Below are 24,402 nucleotides of genomic sequence, written 5' to 3'. Positions count from 1 at the left end.
CAGTATACAGTGATATATGCCCAAGGATATTCACTGCAGCATTATTCGTATTAGTGAAAATAATACAAATTATTTAAACGTCCATCAATTTTAAATTAAATTAGTTATGATACATCCATTCAGTGAATAGTATGCATCTATTTTAAAAGGACGAAGTATTGATAGATTTCTATATATATTTACACACAAAGATGCTGACAATCTAAAAATAAGTAAAAAAGGTAAATCAAAGAACTATATGTATCATATGATCCCATTTGTTAATAAAGTATGATTTATATAGCTATCTCCTAAATGGACAATATATAAATATCATACACACACACACAGAGAAGATATTTGGAAGCATATGGAATATACACTAAACTGTTAATGGTGATTACCACTGTGGGGAGTAACATTTGCCTAGGGGAAGGGATGGCTTTCAATATCTATTTTATATATATGTGTATCATTTGAAATTTGTAAATGAGGATTGAATAATTTAATAAATAAAATTCGATAAAGAAATAACTAAAATAATTTATGTTTACATTACATGTGACTGCTGAGGGCAAGTCTGAAACCAATTCAAAGATATCATAAATACATACATGTTTGCCTCAAAATACTCTGCTATTGTTTTTGTTTTTGGCTGCACTGTACAGCACGTGGGATCCCAGTTCCCCAACCAGGGATCAAACCTGCACCCCCTGCAGTGGAAGCAGTCTTAACCACTGCACCATCAGGGAAGTCCCCAAATATTCTTGTTGTTTTGAGAGACAATTCTCCAGGTAGCTCTAGATGCTATGTTTTTTTCTATTTATTGCTTTAGAAACAATTCATTTTTCAGTATCTAAGGGGGAGTGGCATAAGTATTATAGAAGCAAATGCTAACTGATTAGATTTTTAAATACTAAACCTTCTGAATATGATAAAATAATGATAATACCACTTCACATTTGTATACCCTTTCATAGATTTCAAAGCACTTTCAAATACATTATCTTAGTTCCCAAAACATATGCTGTGAGGTCAGGGGGTGGTTACCTAATTAACTCTAATTTACAAATGAGAACACTGAGGTTAAGAAAGTTGAACAGCCTTTCTCAAGGTGATAGAATCAATAAGTGATAAAACCAGGGGGGACTTCCCTGGTGGCGCAGTGGTTAAGAATCTGCCTGCCAATGCAGGGGACACACGTTCGATCCCTGGTCCGGGAAGATCCCACGTGCCACAGAGCCAGTAAGCCCGTGTGCCACAACTACTGAGTCTGCGCTCTAGATCCCACGAGCCACAACTACTGAGCCTGAGTGCCATGACTACTGAAGCCTGCACGCCTACAGCCCGTGCCCCGCAACGAGAGAAGCCACGGCAATGAGAAGCTCACATACTCCAACGAAGAGTAGCCCCCGCTCACTGCAACTAGAGAAAGCCCATGCACAGCAACGAAGACTCAACGCAGCCAAAAATAAATTAAAAAAAAAAAAACAGTGACAAAGCCAGAGATGGAACCCAAGTCTTCTTACATGTAATGAAGTGATCCCTTTTCCTACACCACCCTGGGTAAGGGGATGGATGGACTTCAGACAAAATAACACAGAGCCTCACCTCAGTTACAGACACCTCCATAAGACGGGTGATGGAGTCTTGATGGCTTACAACACCACAGAGCCAACTTTCTTCTCCCTCTGGCTGGTATACTTTGACCCTGTGACCTTGAACACTGTAGGGACCTAAAGGAGAGATTAGTCAGTATTGAGTATTTTTGGCTAAGCTGTATTTCATGATTGTTTCTAAAAACAGAAAGAAAATTATATAGTGTAAATACTTGGCACTTTTAATCTTCTTGTATGGAGTTGAATAAATGAGCAATTTCAGATTTACCATACACAGCAATTTAAAAACAAAACATAGTTTTTCCCAGAGATTTTTGTAAATTGTTTATTTGGAGATTTCTTAGAATGTCCCAGGCCTCCGATTCTACCTTATCTCAATCTTCCAATTCTAGAAAGTAATACAGGGAAGAGAAAAGAAACTTACAAATCAAAAACTATAGGTAATGTGAAACTCTACTCAGATCTATCTGACATATACATTAAAAAAGTGGGAGGCCAGTAAGTTGAATGTACTATTTTGTTATGTTACCATAGGAATGATATATAACCATTTACACTTTGCTATCTGACTTTCATTACAGTAGGTAGAGAGTTCAATTTATGAGGTCTCCAGCCTCTGCACTAATAATAGTCTGAACAAATATAGCACCTGTCTTCCTAGGAACACAGAGTTTCAAAGATATTACTTTAGCAGCAGGTAATGTTACCTTGCAATTTCAGCTGGCCCTCCAAGAAGGACAGTTTCTCTCTCCTACATATCTTATACATTTGAGACTAGATAGCTAAATCACTACTTATTTTAAATTATTATCTTTCAGAGCTACAATTAAGCTTAAGTTTTCTATACATACTCATAAACATCTCTACCTCTCATTCTGTCCACTTGATTTTTTTCTCTCTGCTATTTTTCCTCACATTCTTTCCTCTTCCATACCTTTCCTTGATTATTAAACATCATGTTACCCTGATACTTTCCTTTCCCAAAGAGGCAAGTTTTCTTACCTTTACCTATTTAGATTTAGTTTGACAAAAGAGAACCAAGGATCCTATTTCATTGAAGAGCATGATTATCACGAGGGTCAGAAAGGACGTAGAGTAGATGTACAACATGAAGGGAAGGATAAATGAGGCAACAGTCTACCTTTTGCGTAGAATCTTGGGCAAAATCTGTATGTGAACTGAAAAAGCTAATAAAAGCTAGTAATTCTTTTTTGTTTTCATTCTTAAAAATTTACATGCTGTTAATGTGAATGAGTCTGTGGACACCTTCCTTTATGAACATACCTTACACTCTAAGTTGTTATTTGTTGTTGTTAACAGTCTTTAGAGCATACCTTATAGACAGTATGCTCAACAAGGGCAGAGACTTTCCAGTTCATGGTTATATCCTCAGTACCTTAACACTGTGTCTAGTACGAGGTTAGTACTTAATAAATATTTAAGAAATGAAAAAAAGAAAGACAAAATTGCATATTACGAAATGTAATACAAAAAGGAAATAGTGGTCTGAGTGAGATCCTGTTTTTCCAATCTATTCTAGAGATCCAGCTAACTGGAGTTACTCTTGACACCACCCACAAAAAGAAGACAAGCACAAATGTTGAGAGTTGCATGGTGTCCCCCCCATTCTATCACTTTCAACACTGACCATACACCTGATTCAGAATTCAGGGACAGAGGACCACCTGTTCTTACCTCGGCTAAATATCTCTTGCAGCTTTTGGTCACTGATCAAAGCATTAACTGTTTCTCTCAGAGCAGCATGTTCCAAAAGAATCTGGTTTTGGCTATCTGTTCCCATCTGATAAAGATAAAAGAAGAAAAAACGGAATATTGAAGTAAGTACCAATAATATCTAACCAGAAGAGAAAAATTATACCCCTGAGGAGCTCTACATCAGCATTTGCCAGAGAATGTTCCATAGAAACCTAGTCTCACAAGATGCTCTACAAAAGTTAAGGATGCTAGGGGAATTCCCTAGTGGTCCAGTGGTTAGGACTCCAAGCTCTCACTGCTAAGGGCCCAGGTTTGATCCCCAGTTAGGGAACAAAAGTCCCACAAGCCAAGTGGTGTGGGCCTCCCAAAAAAAGTTAAGGATGCTAGGATCATTTAGGTTTAGGAAATATTATACCCCCATTGAACAAGGTGGGGGGGTTAGGGACACCAACTGCTTCCCCACCCCATGCAGTCAAAAATCTGCATATAACTTTTTTTAAAAAAAATATTTTCCCGACGTTTATTGGTTCTACCAGTTTGTGGTTTGCCTTTGTGTTTTCTTTTTAAATAAATTTATTTATTTATTTATTTTTGGCTGCATTGGGTCTTCGTTGCTGCACGCGGGATTTCTCTAGTTGTGGCGAGCGGGGCTACTCTTCGTTGCTGTGTGCGGGCTTCTCATTGCAGTGGCTTCTCTTGTTGCAGAGCACTGGCTCAAGGCGCGCGGGCTTCAGTAGTTGTGGCTCGCAGGCTCTAGAGCGCAGGCTCAGTACTTGTGGCACATGAGCTTAGATGCTCTGCGGCATGTGGGATCTTCCCGGATCAGGGACTGAACCCGCGTCCCCTGCACTGGCAGGTGGATTCTTAACCACTGCGCCACCAGAGAAGTCCTGTATTTATTGATACCCTAAGTTTATGATGTCTGTTTACAAGATGAATCATCTGTCAGTACACTACATCAAGACTGCCTTATATAATACAAAACACTAGATGTTATAAGTATTAGTAACACGAGATATCAAAAATGAAAAGATAATGTGAAAAAAATTCGTATTAATTTATAGGTACTGTATTTACTGAAAAAAATCCACATATAAGTGGACCCGTGTAGTTCAAATCCGTGTTGTTCAAGGGTCAACTGCATACTATATCTTTCTACATACGACAGTATATTAAAGGCTCTGAGAAGACGTGTAGGAAAAAAACATGTTTAGGTCAGCGTTTCTAAACTTATTTGACCACAAAACATTTTATTCCATGTAAATCTTTTTGTTTGTTTTGATACTTATCCAACATTCACTGAGTGCCTATTCATATAAGCACTAGGATTACGAGATGAATAAAGCAAGATTGATGAGAGGATGTGAGGCCTAATGAGGGAGGAAGACATATCAACAACAAAAAAATCATTAATATTACACAGAACACAGTTCAGGAAATACTGCTCTTGGCTGCCTCAATAAGACAGCAAAACTCTTGGAAGTCTCCTAATTTTCTTTTTTTTTTTTTTGCGGTATGCGGGCCTCTCACTGTTGTGGCCTCTCCCATTGTGGAGCACAGGCTCCGGACATGCAGGCTCAGTGGCCATGGCTCACAGGCCTACCCTCTCCGCGGCATGTGGAATCCTCCCGGACCGGGGCACGACCCGTGTTCCCTGCATTGGCAAGCGGACTCTCAACCACTGCGCCACGAGGGAAGCCCGGAAGTCTCCTAATTTTTAACCTTCAGACAGTAACCCTTACAAGTGAGAAATAAATATTGCCCTCCATAAATTCTGAAACTCTAACTCAGACACTAGTTTGTTTAAACTACTAACTTATCCCTTTTTTTGTAACTAAAAATATACCTAAGCTCTTCAATATTTAATGTTGCTTGGAACCAGCCCAAATTCCCAGCTTCCCTGCCACAGATGTAAGTATAGGACCTCTTAGACTCAAGTTATAGAAGCAGCCACCTCTGGGAAGCCACCTCTTCTGAGGAAACCCTTAGAGTTGTGGTCTTAAGTCTTAAGTGGTTTTAGGGTGGGGTGGGGGTGTGTAGAGGAGGAAAGAAGCCTCAGCTACCAAATATACTTTTCAAGGGAGCAAAGAAACTTTAAAAGGTACATGGAATTACTGGGAGGAAGAACTTGATTCAATGTTAAAAGAAAAGGGGACAATATAATTAATTGACTTATACTGCCACCTGTGCAGACTGATGATAGCCAGACCAATACATTTGACCTCTGAGATAATCATGGGGTGTTCTGTGGGCCCCTCAACCCAGCCTTTCCAAGATTAAACTGATGTTTTATCCTCCCTAAAATGTTGCTTTTTCTATTATTCCATCTCTTTGAAAGCATACACCATCAACTGTGGCATCCATGGAATTGTTTTACTCCATTGTTCTCATCTGGGCTGATTTTGCCCCCTCTGGAACAACTGGCAGTGTTGGGAAACATTTCTGCCTATCACAACTCAGTGCTGGCATCTAGTAGGTAGAGGCCAGGGATGCTGTTAGACATCAAACAATACACAGGATAGCCCCCTATGAAAAAGAATACTGACCAAAAATGTCAATATCGTTGAGGCTGAGAAACCTTGGTTGAGACTGTTGAGAAATAATATTAAAATTTTAATCTAAGATTCCCACCATTCTCTGTAATTTTATAACAATATTAAAAATATTATCTGAAATAAAAAAGGAGGGTAAGCACCCTATTTATAATCAACAGAGAAATTAGCAAGGAGAGAAATAAGTTTAGGACTAGACCAAGTGTTAAGTACCTGGAACAAATGTAACCCATTAGCATCTGACAGGAAACGAAGCTCTCGATCCAGAAGGTATTCAACTGGAACCACAGAACCCAAACCGAGTTTATCTACTAGGGGAGTGAAAGTCTGTGAAGTACAATGACAAGAAATTGATTAGAACTTGGAAAAGGAAATAAATAACAATTCAACTGAATATCTAACTGCAGAGAAAATATCCATTATTAATATATCTTTCACCCCAGTAAATATAGATAAGCTAAACCATAAGTCCTCAGAGACATTCCCAACCTAGCATCTGCCCCTCAAATAATCATATGAAGCCAACCAGAGCATAAAGTCAGTTCAATACTCTTATTTACAGCTAAAAAGGACAAGAAGAATGGGAAATTCCTCATTCTCTCTAGCGATCTGACTAATCTTGTCAGGCTCCAAGAGGGCTAAATTACAGTAAGTTTCCAGAATGAAGAGTCACACCATTATCATCTCTGGAACTCCTGAAACCTTAATGAGATTTCTAAAATGATCAGTGGTATAAATATGAATGGGCAAATTCACATTACTGTTTCGTAAATAAACTGCCTACTAAAGTCGCCCAGGGACCCAGATCCATTTGAGCTTCTTCTAAAAGTTCAACTGGAAAGTGGTCTTAAAAACAAATGAAAAAAGACAGTTCAGTAAGTGATGATATGTATAATCAATAGGTTAAGAAGTTTTGTTTTGAATATTATTTAATTTGGTTAGTAACAGGAGAATTAGATTTTTTTAAAAAAATCTATTTATGCCTACACTTTGCTAAAAGAACAGATAGAAACAAATGGATACTCTCAGAATTAAATTTTATAGCACTATTTTGTCTGACTTCAGAAAACAAAACTTAATAATTAAAAAAAACAACAAAAAACTTTAGGGAGTTCCCTGGTGGTCCAGTGGTTAAGACTCCATACTTTCACTGCTGTGGGCCTAGGTTCAATCCCTGGTTGGGGAACTAAGATCCCACAAGCCGTGCTACACGGCCAAACAAAGAAACTTTAAACATAACCAACAAAAGCAAAAATAAACAAGTGGGACTACATCAAACTTAGAAGTTTCTACAAGGCAAAAAAATGATCAACAAAATGAAAATGCAACATAAGGAATGGGAGAAAATATGTGCAAATCATATATTTGATAAAAGGTTAATATTCAAAATATATCAAAAAAAACCTCATACAACTCAAGAGCCAAAAACCCCCACAAATATCCCCAGCTGACAGCCAGCAAGGAGACTGGAACTGAATTCTGCCATAAACATGGGAGGTTAGAAGAGGACTACCTACTATAGATGAGAACATAGCATTGCAAACACCAATTTTTGCCTTGTAAGATTCTGAGCTAAGAAGTAGGACACAAAGTGTCTGTACTTCTAACTTACCCAATTAATAAATGGGTATTAATTTAAAATGCTAAAAACAAAACAACCCCCCCCCACAAATAATCTGATTTAAAAATGGGCAAATCACCTGAATAGACATTTTTCCAAAGATAGATGAATGGCCAACAGGTACATGAAAAGGGGCTCAACTGCACTAATCATCAGGGAAATGCAAATCAAAACCACGATGAGTAATCACCTCACACCTATTAGAATGGCTATTATCAAAGACAAAGATGACAAGTGCTGGCAAGGATGTAGAGAGGGGGAACTCCAGTGCACCATCAGTGGGAATGTAAATTGGTACAGCCACTATGGAAAACAGTATGCAGGTTCCCCCCCCCAAATTAAAAATAGAACTACCATATGATTCAACAACCCCGCTTCTGGGTATTTATCCAAAGGAAATGAAATCATATCTTGAAGAGATATCTGCAACCCCATGTTCACTGCAGCAGTATTTACAACAGCGACGACATGGAAACAACCTAAGTGTCCAGTGATGGATGAATGGATAAAGAAAATGTGGTGTACACACACACACATACACACACGAATATTATACACAATGAAATATTACTGAGCCACAAAAAAGGAGGAAATCCTGCTATTTACAACAACAGCTGAATCTCCAGGGCATTATGCTAAGTGAAATAAGTCAGAGAAAGACAAATATGGTCTGATTTCAATTACATGTGGAATCCAAAACAACTGAAATCAGACACAGGGAATATACTGGTGGTTGCCAGGGGTGGGGGAAGTGGGGGAAATGGATGAAGGTAGTCAAAGGATATAAACTGCAATAATAAGATGAGTAAGCTGTGGGGAGCTAACGTATAGCATGGTGACTATAGTTAATAATGCTGTACTGTATACTTGGAAGTTGCTAACAGAGCAAATCTTAAAAGTTCTTACCACATATGTGTTGTGAGAAGCAAATTAGATAATATGTAGGAAAGTACTCTATAAAACAGTGAGATTATTATACCTTATTGAGATTATTAAAGTGTTCTGCAAAATTAAAAAAAAAAGTTCTTACCACATACACAAAAACCTATGTGAGACAATGGATGTGTTAATTAACTTTATTGTGACAATCATTTCACTATATATAAAAAATCATCACATTGTACACAAACTTACAAAATGTTATATATGTCAATTCTATCTCAAAAAAGCTGGAAAAAAATAAAATAGTTTCTATGGAAGAAAAAGACTTTAAGGATTACAAACATTGTTTCATTACATAACTATGAGAAAAGAAAAGGTAAAAAATTATTTAGAAACAAAGTATCAAATATTATCTAATATAAAAAGTATGGAAAGACACAGGAGAAAAGATCTCTCCCAGTTTTTGCTTTGGTAACTTCAGAATCAAAGTGTGTTAAGGACAAAGCACTGGGAGTTTTGGGAATTCTGAAGAGTTCAGCTATTGGGTAAATACCATATAGAATAGGAATAAAGCCCAAATATGTTCCTAGCCAATAAAAGTCACTCACCAGGGCTGGCCATTGTGCAATTGAGACTCGAGTGCCCTGGACAAGGACTGGGTCCTTCCGGGGTGCCCATACTAGAGACCCTTCCAGCAAAAGTACAATAACTTCTTCAGCATGAACTTTAACCCAGGAGTGTTGCTTCCAGCTACAGCCATCAAATTCTACAAAGATCTGGAAAAAGAGATAAAAAGCCATCTTGAGGTCACATTTGGAAAAATCCCACACTATAATATAAAAACAAACACAAACCCCCTATTTTGAAAAACTGACTGGGTAAAATTCTACTAACTTGTTTTTAAGTTCTTTTAATGGATTTCAGTAAAAACCAATCTTACTTCAGAGCCAGGAAGTTGGTCTCATCCTCACTCGGAAAAGAGCGTACAGATTTAAGGGGGCATGAGTTATCTACAGTTAGTAATTTCTAGCCGTGATCCTACTGAGATTTACAACTCTTAGTTTCCAATTCACATCTAAGCACACTAGCTGGGGGCTTACTATGTATAAGGCACTATGCTAGGTTCAGGAATACAGAGGGGAATCTAGCACACTTCCTGGTTTCAAGGAGCTCACAGTCCAATAGGTAGGAAGAGAAATTTTTTATACTTCTACTGAAAATGACTGTGAACTTTTTTTTTTTTTTTTTTGCGGTATGTGGGACTCTCACTGTTGTGGCCTCTCCCGTTGCGGAGCACAGGCTCCGGACGCACAGGCTCAGTGGCCACGGCTCACGGGCCCAGCTGCTCCGCGGCATGTGGGATCTTCCTGGACCGGGGCATGAACCCGTGTCCCCTGCATCGGCAGGCAGACTCTCAACCACTGCACCACCAGAGAAGCCCGACTGTGAACTTTTAAAATTAATTTTGAATAGGTTATATATATACACGGTACACAATTCAAAAGGATAAACAATTAAAAAAAAAAAACAACTCCCAGTCCCAAGTGTGGATTTTTAAAGTACCACTGACTGCCAGGAGTGATCTCATATCTGCTAGCAGAGGCACACCGTTGTCACAATGCTTTGCTTCCTCCCAGAAAAGATACTCCACCTTTTCAGATATACTTAAGTAGAATCTTTGAAGAGTTTTTGAAAGCAATTCATATTAAATGAAACTACATTTTTCTAATAAATAGTATGCTTAGGTTTAACTTTTCCATGTAAATTCTGACATTGGAGCATGTTCTACACAGCAATAAAAGCAATACATAGGCATATAGGTATCAATATTTAGAACAGATATGTCTAGTGCCTAAAATATAGCTGGTTACAAAATAAAGGCTGGAGTATTTATATCCCACTTCATTTTCAAAGAATTTTAGTTGGCTTTTGGGAAACATATACAATAAGATGCTAAAATATCAATTAAAAAACCAGAGCTAAGCAAACTACAACAGGAAGTCATTGTCAAAGTGTAAAAAGAGGGAAAACTTAAGCAGGCAATAGGGATCTATACAGCTGTATGACTGAGTGACATATGATGAATGATTGATTGATTGATTGACTGACTTGGCTCTGAGCTTCCTAAAGGCCAATCTGAAAATGGAGAGGTCAGTGGCATATTCATCACTGGCAAAAAGTAGAACACAAACCAGTTTCTCAGGGAAGCAACACTTTTCCAACTACTTGGCTCTACAAGAAATTTCTCACATGACACTCCCTAAGGCAGCAATGAGTGATGCAGGACAACATCAGAATCCCCACAGCAGTCATTCCCAACTAGGAATCACAGAGTTACCAGGAATATCTTAAGTACTAAGGGTACTAAGCATTTCCTGTAGACTAAATACTAGAGGTCTGGTACATGTGTCACCATTATTTTTCAAATATATGTAGATCATGTAATGAATAAAGTTCAAATCCATTAGAATTGTTACTGAAGTCACAACAACTTTTGTCAGTATATTAGTTCCCATCCAGTCAAGCTAAAAATTAGAGTTACAACTATATGAAAATTTACGATACTTATACTTGAAAAGTGTGGAACCACTCAGTAGCCTAGCATTAGGCTTAATCTCTTCACAGGTAATAAATACTTGTGAACTGAAGTGCACTGCTGGAAAAGCTATTCCAGAAGTTAAATTCATTATACAAAGCTCCAGTTTTATTATTTATAACAATATTTTATTATTTATAATATACCAAGTAACCTTCATTTCTACTTAAAAAAAAAAATGATGGGAAAATAAGGCTCAGAAAGGGGAAGCATGAGTTTACTGCAATACCTTTAACATGTGAACGGGAAAGAACATTAAACTGCAATACATTTAACGTATGAATGGGCTCACTCATATATTCACATATGTTCTAGGGGAATCAAACACAATTTTAAGTAACTTGCTGATAACTGGAAAAAGATGTATCCAAACTTACATTTAAGTGCAGACTCAGGCACCAGGAAAGGTAGTAATGGACAGAGCTTGGGGATTATGTTCCGGGAGGCTTGGATTTCAGTCTTAGCCCCACCCTCTGCTAATCACAAAATTTGAGCAAATCACTCTCCCCTCCTCAAGTCTTGGTTTCCTCCCTTGTGATAAGACACACCTGTCTTACTTACCCTCAGAGTGGTTGTGAAGATTAAATAAAGTAATGGATTCAAAAGCACTTTGGTCAACTGCAAAGCACTACTTGGGCAATAACATGCCATAAGATAAACAGAAATAAAATAAAGTATAGGGGGTGTTCAGAGGCAGGAGAGATCACTTCAGGTGTGCAAAGGGACTGATACGGGCTGAGGTTAAGGGAAAAAAAAAAGTCCCAGTCAAGTTCTAGGATGGCCAGGAGCTATAACACACTGGGGAAGGAGTGGGAAATGAGACTAAAAAGACAAAGAGTCAATGTGGAAGACCCCGAATACTGGGATAAAATTTGGGTTCATCCAGCTGCCAATGGGAGATGTGTGTATGTGTGTGTGGGTGTGTATATGTGTAATTGCCATTAAAAGGTTTCTGACTGAGGTCAAAATTGAACAAAACAGTTGGTTTTAGGACAACTCAGCTACTCAGTGGATGTAGATGGTTTAGAGTTGGGGGTGGGGTGGGGAACAGGGGGTGTTCTTACATGACCTAGAGTGGGAGCAGTGAGACTAGGAAGGAAGTTACTAGTGCTCGTGAGAATCGATGAGTCCTATCATCAAGCATGATGACTGGCTGGATATAAGGGTAAGGAAAAATTGAAAAAAGACTTGGATTTTGAACCCGAGACTAGGAGAACAGTGGTCCCATTACTGTTCAGTGGTACCATAACTGATGTCTGGAGGAGGCAATAGCTGAAAGACAGACAAGACCTTGCAAGCCATGAAAAGGAGCAGAGATTGTTGAAGCCCCAGGCGGAGTCTGACCCTGAGTGACACAGTAATCTACTGGGCATTACTTAGAAAACCGGAGGTTGAGGCTCCATGGTGCCTGACAGCTAGGTGCCATGCTATAGTTCTAATCTGCCAACCACTTTAAAAATCAACATACGAGGGCTCCCCTGGTGGCACAGTGGTTGGGAGTCTGCCTGCCGATGCGGGGGGCGCGGGTTCGTGCCCCGGTCCAGAAGGGTCCCGCATGCCGCGGAGGGAGAGGCCACAGCGGTGAGAGGCCCGCGCAACGCAAAAAAAAAAAAAATCAACATACGAGTCACAAAATTCTAAGTCATACCAACACACAAATATAAGAACACACTAAAAAATCACTGTACTAAAGCTGTAACGATTTTAATTCTTTGTAGATAAGAACTTGAACATTTAAAAAGTTAATATTCAGGAATCCTATCATCACACATCTGAAAACACCATGGAAAAGCTGAAATATTTGAAAGTCATATTTCACCTAATTTAAGGGCAATTATTTCCTAACCTGCCTGGGCAAAGGAATAAAGTGTTGAACTTGACAACCACAGTGCTATATGTTCTAGGATCAAGCAACAGCTCTAGGCTAATAATACAAATATGTTTTGAGAGCAATACGGAATATGGATATATGTAAACATATTCTACCAGCATTAAGGCTTGTTTCTGGCCCTAGCACTGTGCTTCACCTCCTAGCTAGAGATGGAAGGAGTTAGAACATATAAGGTGAAGAATCATTTCAGGTCAAAGCACACAGAACATGAACTCTTAAAATGGTAGTGGCCAGGTCACAGGACAGAAAGAAGGGATATAAACTAACAAAAATCAATGGTGGTGGTTGGACTGAGTTAGAGATGGCCAAGGCAGGTTGATAATCTGGACAGAACAGAACTAAAACACTTTGAGTTGATTTTTTTTTAAGTCTTTTAAAAATTTCTACTATTAGAGTAAAAGCAGCAAATACTACTATACATTGTACAGCTAGAACCCAAGGACTAGATGTGTAAAATATTTCCTTAGTTAAGAAGAGTTAGCGGTAAAACTCCTGCTTTCATTTCAAAATCTCTTTTATGGTCTATATGTGATGTACATTCATTAGAGTGACATTAAAATGAAATAAAATTTTAAAAAAATCAAATAAGTTAACCTAAGTTTGAAAAAATCAAATGATAGTAATCTGAGTAATATAGACCTCCATGTTTATCACATAATCATGTAATAATCAGTTTGGATTCTGGTTCTCCCTAAGGCCATTCTTACTACAATTAATAAAATTATTCATTTATTCACTCACTCAACAAAAATAGACAGAACGCCTCAAAAATATATGTGTGTGCGCATGTGTACGGCACTTGCCAGGGCTAAGGGTATCAAGGTGAATAAGGAAGCACTCAGCAGGAGGGAATAAAACCCTAGATGAGCCAACAGAGAGGTACAGAAATTATTAAAGAGTTATGTAATAAGGGCAATAATAAAGACTGAACACGCTAGAGAAGGCGTCTGCCATGGTAAACAAGAAAGGTTTCACAGAAGAGGTAGTAGTATACAAGCTGTATCTCAAAGGACAAACTATATTCTTCTGGCAGAGAAGGGAGAAAAAGACTTTCCAGCAGGTGCAAAGGCAGAGAAACTAAAAGCAGACTGAGTGTTCTAGAGAAGGATTAGGATAGGAGAGGTAATAGTATTTTAGCCTTACCAGTAAATGTTCCTTCTTTTTTGTTTTTAAACATATTATTTATATAATAACTTTTTTTTTAAAGGAAAGAATTAACTTTGGGATCAGGTTGGAAGGGAACTCATAGAGGCAAGAAACTGGAGGCAGGGAGACCAATTATAAAGTGATAAAAACCCAGGTAAAAGATGTAAAAGGCCTAAACCAATAAGACTGTGTAAATGAAAAACATATTTGAGAAATTAGAGATAAAAATAACAGGATATGGTGATGATTGTGAGAGGGTAAGGAAAATGGAAGACTAACTTCCAAGGTTCCCAAATTTTCTTTTCCAGTTTTTCTAACTACATTCTAAACAAAATATGAACTCTGTTACAAATGATATTACAAAACTGGGACATCTTGACAGCCACAGTGGGGAATGATGCATGTCTAGAACACTGCTGTTTTCAAGCAAAAAATAATTTTCCCTCTATGGTTCCTTTAATCAAGAGAGAGATTTCTAACAATTACTCCCATTTTTTTCCCCTACTTTCTAACAACCTCAATAAATTAAATGTTAAGTACTTGAGTACCACAGGAATAACCCGAATAAAAACTCAAGCATATAGATATATATGCTCTTAGGGGTAGAGGAACCACAAAGATCTGGATTTGCATCCCAACATCCCTTATCTGTGTAACTGGGAGCAGGTTACTTTAGCCTCTTTGAGCCTTACTTCCTTTGCCTATTAATACGGACAGTAAGTACCTCAAAGAATTATGGCAGGATTAAACGAAATAAAGTAAAATGCCTAGCAGATCTTGGGCTCCTGATAAACATGCATTCCGTAAGCAAACTCATACTACTGGTCAAAATATAAACTGGTATGACTTAAAAGGAAAAAAAATTGTCATATATCAAGAATCTTAAATATGTGTATACTCTGTGTTTCCATAATACCACTCTTGGCAATAATCCTAGGAAATCACCCTAAAAACAGAAAAGGCTTTATTCACAAAAATGGTCATCAATGAATTATTAATAAAGCTTAAAATCTGAAGCAATTTCAATATCCAACGAAAGAAGAACAGTTAAATAAATTATCCAGGTTAAATAAATTATAAGATTTTCTTAGAGAGAATTTATTGTTTCCCTTTCAGGTACGAAAGCACCTGAAGCACATGTTATCTGTGGAAAATACAGAAAAGCACAAAGAAAATTAAAATCACCTATAATACCAAAGTTTTTGGTAATATAGGAAAATAATTGCCACATTAAGTGAAAAGCAAAACTCAGAACTGAAAATACAGTATGAATTCAACTTTTAGCAATTCTAAAAAAAGATTAGAATATGTATCAAAACATAGCAGTTTTTAATGGGTTATGACACTATAGGGGCTATTTGTTTTTACTTATATTTTTATTAAAATAATTTCTACATTTTGTATACTAGGCGTGTATTACTTGAGAATCAGAAAAACAAAACATCTAATGCTTCTAATCCAGCAACTCAGATTTAAATCACAAAAACCAATGGACAATGTACTTTGGATGGGGGTCCCAAATATAAATCCAAACATGTAAAGAAAAAAATTGGTAGTCAATATCAGTAAAAATATATAAAAGAAAAAACCTTAAAGATCAAGTATAAATACCTTATAACAAGGGGCCACAGAGTAGAAAATCCATAATAAATCAGAAGTGAAAATTAACCTAATACTGACTTCTAAATATGCTATTTCTTAAGATAAGGTGGTCAGAGAAGGATTGTAAAATAATAGTAAAAAATGCATGTGTTCCCTGTTCTTGATGAACTTAGAATCTAGTAGGGGAGATAAGCTATATACCTTGTTATGTATCTATATCAAAAAAAAACTGTGATAAATATTCCAAAAGAGGTATCCACAAAGTGATAAAGGAGCAAAGCAAAAAACACTCTGGGGATTTAGAAAGGCTTTATAGAGGTGAAAGAACCTAGAATGGACAGGCTTTCTTTTCTCTTTATAGGATTTCAATGGATGACAAAATCAAAAGCAAAGTGTAAAGGGGGAATAAAACAATGGAAGCCAGAAAGTACTAGGAAAGCAGAGGATCACCAAATCAGGACTGCTCGCTGTAAATATTCTTTTGGCAACACCCTACTTTCCTTGCCTGATTCTGTGCATGACAAGGATCTGTCTTATCTGTAATTTGGTCTCTTGAGGAGACCAGGAGGGGGTTCTGTGCAGATCTCTGGATAGGTTTATCTCCTACTGTAGGTTAATAACCTTACATGTGGATTTACAAATCAGTCTCCAGTTTGGTTAGTGGGAATCAGTCCCCTAGAGCCTGATTACCCGTGAAGTCACATAAAAAACCCCCAGAACTCCTGCCTTTGTAAAACTGAGAGAGATAGCAGTATGAGTCACTACTAAACAATCAGGCAGGTTTTACCCAACTACAGAACAAGGGTAAAAGATACTTTGGCAGTAGGGATAGTGGGGTGGGGAGGGCTTAAAAACCACCAACCTGTCAAAGGCAGCGGAAAACTGAGAAGCAGCAACAGGTGTTGTGTCCCCCAGGCCTTGTGGAAGCAAAGCCTACAGGAACCCATTCCAGCTGTTGCTGAGAAAATCACTAACAGAAAACACCATGTTACTTACAGGAGCAACTAAGCCCGTGGGCCACAGCTACTGAGCCTGCGCTCTAGAGCCTGCGAGCCACAACTACTGAGCCCGTGTGCTGCAACTACTGAAGCCCTCGCGCCTAGAGCCTGTGCTCCCCAACAAGAGATGCCACCGCAACGAGAAGCCCATGCACCACAAGGGAGAGTAGCCCCCGCTCGTTGCAGCTAGAGAAAGCCCACGCGCAGCAACGAAGACCCAACGCAGCCATAAATGAATGAATGAATGAATGAGTGAATAAATGAACTAGGCAAGTGATTACTAAAGGAGGGAATGAGCCCTTGGCAGGTGGGGAGTTAGTGAAACAACTCTAAGAAACAAATGCATAAATTAACAAGAAAAATCTGATTGTGTAGTAAAGGGAGAGGCAGCTGGACAAAATGACCAGTGTACAGTGTGATCACTGGTGGACATATGGTATAGTCTTGAAACAAAGAGAATGTAAAGACAATAAGATAGAGGTATTAAAAATTACATGCACACATAAAATAAGACAAACTTTAGAAAACAACTATATGAAGCACTTGAGTGCCTAAAAACCTCAACAGTGGCTCAATGTTTCAAAAATAGACCTCCTGCTGTAAGAGGAGAGTGCAGGTGAAAAGTGAGTAGAGGGCCTCACACTTAAACGTTATATATTCTTTTGTACAATATCATTTTTATTTAAAGTTCTCTAAACCGCACACTGATCCACAAAACATATTCTATTGACTTTAATAAACAGCATATGATACTATAATATTATTCAGATTTTTATTTAATTTTGGAATTATATGCAAGAAAAGGACACTTAAGGATAATCATTAAAAGCCATAATCTATTTCAATTAGGGCTTAAATTCTGTGTTTGAACACAGGTTGAGAATAAATTATATTGGATTGTACACTGGAAACCTGACTATAATTATTACATTATATAGAAACAAAGTAGAGAGGTATTTTAAAGTCCACCTAATCTGAAACAAAGAGGAAACATTGGAGGAGGAGGTTAAAAAAAAAAAGGCGGGTAGGCTTCCACTCCTCTTGGAAGACTCCCAGATGGAAGAAACATGGTACTAGCCTGGATACTGCCATAATTATTACATTATCTCAAATCAAAGAAAAGGAGTATTTTAGAGACCACCTTTCCCCCAGATAAAGAAAAAAGATTAAGGGATTAAAAAAATTACGGCAGATATGCTTTTACTCCTGTTGCAAGTTCTGGACAGCTGAGATAGGTAAGATACACATTCAAAACAAATCAGTGCTACTAAAAGCATCATTTAATTCTATCATACAGAAAGAAAAGGATGGTTTATTTAATAAAGTTGGTGCTGCCCCAATTGGTTACTACTCAGTAGGAAAAGTTAGATTGTCCATCACACATGCCACTTACAAAAATATTCCAGATGGACCAGAGATCTAAAGGTAAAAATAAATGAAGCATTAGAAAGAAAAGCTGAAAAATATTTATATAGGCTCAAGGTGGCGGGGGGAGGTCCTCTTCCCAAGCAATTAAATCCTTCTTAGAAGCCATTAAGAAAGGTCTAAGAGATCTGATGATACAAACATTTTATTTTTCTGTGCAGCAAAGCAACCCATAAACAGTTAAAAGACAAATGAGAGAAAATACACACTTGACAGGTAAAGGGGTTAATGTGCTAAATATGCACAGAGCTTGTACAGAATAAGAAAACTTCCATTTTTTCAAATACGCAAAAGATTAGCATAAATAACTCATAAAAAATGTAAGAGGCCAATAAACATAGAAAAAGATCAGTAGTCATGAAATGCTAGATACTATTTTTCGCCCATCAGATTGCCAAAAACAACAAAGGCCAATGACACCAGTGATGGCAAGGATGAAGGGAAACAACCATTGCCTGAATGCTGGTGGGAGTATGAAAAGCTAAAATCTCATAGGAAAATAACCTGGCATTACCTAACAAAATAAAAATATATACATGTACTCCTTAACCCAACAATCCTGGATAGCTAAACTACAGAAATAAAACCATGATTACACAAAGATATATGTACAAGTATATTAACTGCAGCATTGTTTAAGTGCCCCAAATTTTAAAATACCTTGAATGCCCATCATAAAGGATACATCCATTCTATGGAATATAATGTAGTTATCTAAAAGGATGAGTAACAGCTACAGGTACTGATGCCCATGGTCTAATGTTAAATGGAAAAAAGAAAAAAAGCAGGCTACAGATATTGTGCAGTATGATACCATTTGCTAAAAAAAAAAAAAAAAAAAAAAGCAACCTTTTGTAGAGATATAAATGTTTTCATACTTTTTTGTACCAGTATTGAGAAAGGCGCACAAAGCTTCTTTGATAAGTGGAAGCTGGTAAAGAATGGAGACTGTTGGCTTTCCCGTGTTTATGCTTGGCTGTTTGACATTCTGCAAAACGCAAGTTTTGTTTTTATAACAAAAAAAGAAAAATCCACTATTTTTGGTTTGTGTGTTTATTTACCATACGTATATATGTGACGGTCCCAAGGTCTCTGCCACTTACATGGACCAATAATGAAACAGAAACACAAGGAGGACACAGAGTTAGAAAAGAAGTTAGAGGTAAAGGCACAAAAATCCATTAAACTAATTTTGCAACTAGACCTTTTTTTTTTTCACATAACAGGCCTATTTTGAGATACAAATAAAGCTACTATTCCATGAGGGGGAAAAAAAGCTGTTTATCTACATAATCTAAAAATCTCAGTTATTTGCATAGCTTTGGTGAGGAAGATGCCCACCTAACAAACCCTTTTCAACAAAACTCTTGATCAACAAGATCCTGACTTATGGCTTTGGAACTGTTTTCCAAAAAAAAAAGCGTTCATTAATGGATCAGGACTACATTTTGGAAGATTTCTGGATCTAAAAGTATCTAGAAAGAGGATATTAATGGAGCCTAAAATTGCAAAGTGTTTTCAATCACTTCAAAAACTCATTCATTCAACCCTCAATTACTCATCCTTAACAGGGGGCGCCCTGCCATGCATTACTCAAAACTAAGCATGCCTGAAAACATCTTAAACATAACTGAATGAAAATCTGCCCAATCACAGGCCAGCTGCTTGCAAACTCCACCCTTGAGTACAGGAAGAACACTTTTGATTGGAAGACAGTTGTGTTTACTACGGGTGTGTGGTGCAAACTGGAAAGGCCCACATGCCTAGGGTCCAAAGGAAATCTCTTTAATGAAAAAGGAAAACAAACGGCCAGTTTTGATCCTATATTAATTATTGTCATTAACAGAACCTCATCATCACGACAGCAATTCTTGAGCAATTTTGCAAGATGGTAAAAAATTTTAAAGGCTCTGAGTTTTGTTGTGGCTGTTTTCTCACCTATGTCCCTTGATTATACACACAAGACAAGCGTAAGAGTATTCTTAAAACCAAAACTGCCTTTGTTTTTATATGCATAAAGCTCTATGCAAGACCTCAACACAGTTGTAATATACACTTTGCTTTAATTTCCAAGAATCACTGCAACTTTTTACTTGGTTTGAGAAACCAATTCCAAGGGCAGTGGTAGAACTACTCAGTATTTAGCTTACTAGGTGTCCAGCATCTCAGTGAGCTTCAAAAACCTCTGCCCTTAGGGAGCCCAGCAAACAACAAAGTGAATGGGTAGCCATTTCAGGTGCAGAGCTCATTAGCAATTCATCTGATGGAGGAAACAACTAGAACATAAAACTTTGACTGAAACTCTAGGACAGACTAAGCCTTTGGTCAAAATATGCATATAATGGTGGATCTTACTTAAGTTTTGCATTTAAGGGGGTAGAGTAAATTACTGGATCTGAGAGGGACACCTCTCTCCCGTCCAAGCCTATAAAAAGCAATCTTCTAAAGAAAGCGCAAAGGAATTTAAATCCAAATCCCCTTTCTTAATAATCATCCTCACCCCACTATGTTCCTGTTATCTCTACAAATTCGCCCCACTGAAGCCTCATAAATGTCCAAGCAGCCTTTTTCTTATAGAGCATGGAGAAAGATCAAAGTGAACGAACTCAAGTAGCAGAAGCCTAAGCCAGCCACAAGCAAAACAACCCATAAAGCTTGCGTATCAGGAAGAAAATTTAAAAAGCCTAACACCACTGATCAATAGGTAGAAAAACGAGCATCAGAAACCTGCAATATTAATATCAAATCTTACGAGTTCCTGTTTACAGCGAATAAAATATGTGCAGAAACAAGTTCATCAAGAAAATTTTCCTTCTGCCTGAACATCTATCACAATCCAAAAGAATCCCCCTATTTTTCACAGCCTTATCTCAACAGAGAAGCTAGGGCCGTTATCAGAATGAGGAACTAAAGAGGTTTGCCAAAGCTCAAAGGCAGTATTTTGCCGCCACATTAACAAAAATAACACATGATCCCAAACGCTAGTTAAGTTCTATTACTGAACAACTTTAATCACAACATACACCAAGACAAGTATTCAAAATCGGCCGAGCCCCAACACAAAGTTTCAAAACAAAACCTCTCCCAAGGTTTGGGGAAGTAGCCCAGCTACGAGCAAAAAAGTACCACCCAACAGCCCCATTCGGCTGCCAAGACAGATCTCAAACTTATCAAAAACAGCTACAACAGCAGCTCCTGTCACCCAGAAGCGCAGAGAGAGGAGCCTGAAGAGAATCCTGAGAGCTGGCCTTTCTGGAGACCGCCAGGCCGAGCCCGGCTCAGACAAGGAGGAAGTAACTGCCAGCTAAAACAGCCCCGAGCAGCTCCAACTGCAGCCTCTCTGTCTCCTACAAGTGCCCACATTCCCGCCCCACTCGGGGCTCCGGGAAGAAGGGAACTGGGCGCAGGTCTCCCGGGAGAGGCTGGGGACTACAGATCCGCGTCTTCAAGGAGGCAACGGCAGCACCGGCCGAACTCTGAGGGGCCCGGGAGCCCAGGGTGTGAGAGCCTGCTCCAAAGGCGTGTTTGGCGGGTGGGGGGGAAACGCTGAGAAAGGGGTCGCTCAGGAGGCGGGGCCTGCCGGGCGGAGGCTGTAGCTCCTAGTGCCCCGGCCGCCCCCCGGGGTAAACCGGGGCGCGAACCCCGACGCGGAAGCCATGCTGGCCAGAGCTCGGGGTGCTGAGATGCCGGCGGGGGGCGCTGAGGAGATCTGGGGGCGCGGAACTGGGTCACCCCCACCCCACCGCCCCCTCACAAAGGCCCCCGGGGAGGCCGCCCGCAGGCCGTGCAACCCCGGCCTCGAGTGCCCGCCTCGGCCGCCACTCACCGCTAAGTCCTGGGGCACCGCCCCGCTCATGGCCCGCACCGTGCCGGCCCGCCAGGCCCGAGTGCGCAGCGCAGGCCCCGGATCTCCGCCCGCCGCCGCCGCCGCGGGGACCGAGGCCGAGGACGAGGCCGCGGTGTCCGCGAACAGAAGCAGCAGCCGCTTGCCCACCGGGGAGGCCGCCGCGTCCGCCATCGCCAGGGCCGGCCAGACCCGCGCTCCCGCCCGCCGCCTCCCACCACCTCCGCCGCCGAGCTCCCGATCCGCCCGCAAGGCCTCCCTCCGCACCACCCGCGGCCGCGGCTCCCCCCCCCCCCAAACAGCCACCACCAACCACCGGCGCCGCGCAGCGCCCCCCGTGGCCGGGAGCGGAGCCGCAACCCGGGCCCCGCACAGCGCCCCCCGCGCTCCGGAGCGGGACGGCAGCTCCGGGCCCCTCGCAGCGCTCCTCCCCAACCTCCCCGGGGCCTGCAGTGCCCCCTGCGGCAGGGAGGGGAATTGCAGTTTCGGCCGGGGTGGGGAAGTGGGCGGGTCCTTCAGTCCCCCGTGGCACCATCCTGGTGCCATATTTCCTTCAGGGGGCCCCTTTATCTGAGAAGGCTTTGGCTTACCCTCCTCGGACACCATAGACTTTTACTGGACTGGGGGCCTGAGGGGCAAATTACCTAGAGAGTTGATATTTTGAGCTAAAAAGTTAGTGCCCCAATACCCCATTGATTTCCGAACCTGAAAATAGGCACTACCCCTCCTGTCATTATCTTTTAGGAAACTTTCTTCCCATTGGTCCATGGGACACAATTATCTTTCTTCTCACTGGTCCATAACATGGTACCATCCCATTCTATATTACCAATACTTCATAGGTTCCTTTCCAATTGACCAATGTGTTACACACCCATTGTATGTAATAATGCCACCCTTTACATTGGCTGAAGGCCAGCATGCTTCCAACATCTCAGTATTTTGACATAACCCCATGGAGCTTCTTCCCCTTCCAAATCAGCCAACGTTATGAAGTCCAGGTGTTTCTCAATTCAACTTTCAGGGGAATTGGAAAGAGACCAGAAGTATATACATCTTACCATGGAAGTAGTGGGGCTGGGGACAAAGAAAACCTCACCACTCCATCTGAATTCACAGGCGTGGAAGATTGATACTCCTGTTAGAAAAGGGGCTGTAGAGAAGGGGAGATACAGAGATTTTTTTGCCTAGATTTTTATTCACACTGGGCAATGAGAAACCTAAGTCATTAACGTTGGTCATGTTAGAGACTAGCACAAGTTCCATGGCCTTATGGATGCAGAGTATATGTGGAAACAGATATAAACCAGAAAAAGGTCCAGTATTAATGCATGATTACTACCGTAAAAGTGCCCATTTTTTTTCACTGGTCTGACCTACAGACAGTTAAGAGCAGTAGACTTATGTGCCTACCCAGAAATCTGTCCATAGCCTTCTTTACCCTTGACCTACTTGTCTTCTAGCAAAAGTTGGGGGCAATAGGGAGGTACCAATTATTGACTTCAGTCAAAGTACAACATCCAGGGAATTCACTCTAGAACTAACCCTGTGGAGCACCAAGGAAACTTTTCCTTGGACTTTTTTTCTCTCTATTCATTATAACTTCCATTTCCCATAGCTAACCTGAGGCCTGACTCAATGTTTTTCTGCAACAAGAGACACCTCTTAAAGCACACAGCCCAAAAATTGTAGTTGGTAGGAGAGAAACAGGGGTGAATCCATACATGACCTAGCTGCCTTGCAGCTTTTCCATTAAAATTCACTGCTGGGATTTTCTCCCATACGGAGCTCTAATTACTGTCCCACTGTCCAAAGCTGGCTTCTCACAGCACTGACACAGAAATGTGCCTAAGCCCAGGGATGGGAAGGCAAAGGTAAAAAAATTAATTCAACAAATATGGCAGATAATTTTCATATGCCAGTAACTTCAAAGTGTTGGGACACAACACTGAATAAAAACAAAACCTTTGCCCTCATGAAGTTTATATTCTTTCCTATACTTCAGGAATGGAAAATAAAATCACATTCGCCTTCACAGAAAATAAACAGTAGAAAAACCCAACAAAAAAACTGAACAGGGCTTCCCTGGTGGCGCAGTGGTTGAGAGTCCGCCTGCCGATGCAGGGGACACGGGTTCGTGCCTCGGTTCGGGAGGATCCCACATGCCGCGGCACGGCTGGGCCCGTGAGCCATGGCCGCTGAGCCTGCATGTCCGGAGGCTGTGCTCTGCAACGGGAGAGGCCACGGCAATGAGAGGCCCGCATACTACAAAAAAAAAAAAAAAAAAACTGAACAGAAAGGAAAAAAAGCAGAGGGAAGTAATTTTAGATGTTCAGGCTTTACCCCTGCTCAAACAGTAGGTGAAACAAAACAGCAGTTCTGAAGAAAGAACGAATCTATAATTCTGAGATTCTTTAACCACATGCTATTGTCCTATCCCCTCAAAGCCCTTCTTCCTTTGTTTCCAGGGCAGGTGACAACTCCCACTCTTTTTAGAGTGTTTTTTTCATCCCCTCAAAGTTCCTGCTCCA

At 40.0% G+C, this 24,402-nt stretch overlaps 1 protein-coding gene across 2 annotated transcripts in view; it reads right to left on the bottom strand.

The window, feature by feature from the left end:
* Positions 1-22,236, bottom strand: part of KDM3B (lysine demethylase 3B) — a 59,216-nt gene extending 36,980 nt beyond the window's left edge. Inside the window, exons 1-5 of one of the 2 annotated variants that reach the window (XM_029216396.1) lie at positions 21,854-22,236; positions 8,978-9,145; positions 6,080-6,193; positions 3,294-3,399; positions 1,591-1,715 (exon numbers count right to left, since the gene is read on the bottom strand). In XM_029216396.1, the coding sequence (XP_029072229.1) occupies positions 1,591-1,715; positions 3,294-3,399; positions 6,080-6,193; positions 8,978-9,145; positions 21,854-22,045 (705 nt within the window). In that variant the 5' untranslated portion in view covers positions 22,046-22,236. Of the gene's footprint in view, positions 1-1,590; positions 1,716-3,293; positions 3,400-5,860; positions 5,904-6,079; positions 6,194-8,977; positions 9,146-21,853 lie in introns of those variants that run through there. The other variant, XM_029216397.1, reaches the window with a different exon arrangement.
* Between the last annotated feature and the right edge of the window lie 2,166 nt (positions 22,237-24,402).

The sequence above is a fragment of the Monodon monoceros genome, unplaced genomic scaffold (genome assembly GCF_005190385.1).
Source record: "Monodon monoceros isolate NGI ecotype Baffin Bay Population unplaced genomic scaffold, NGI_Narwhal_1 Super_Scaffold_12, whole genome shotgun sequence".
Classification (NCBI taxonomy): Eukaryota; Metazoa; Chordata; class Mammalia; order Artiodactyla; family Monodontidae; genus Monodon; species Monodon monoceros.
Note: the sequence above shows the minus strand (reverse complement) of the source record. Positions and strands in the feature narration are given on the sequence as shown.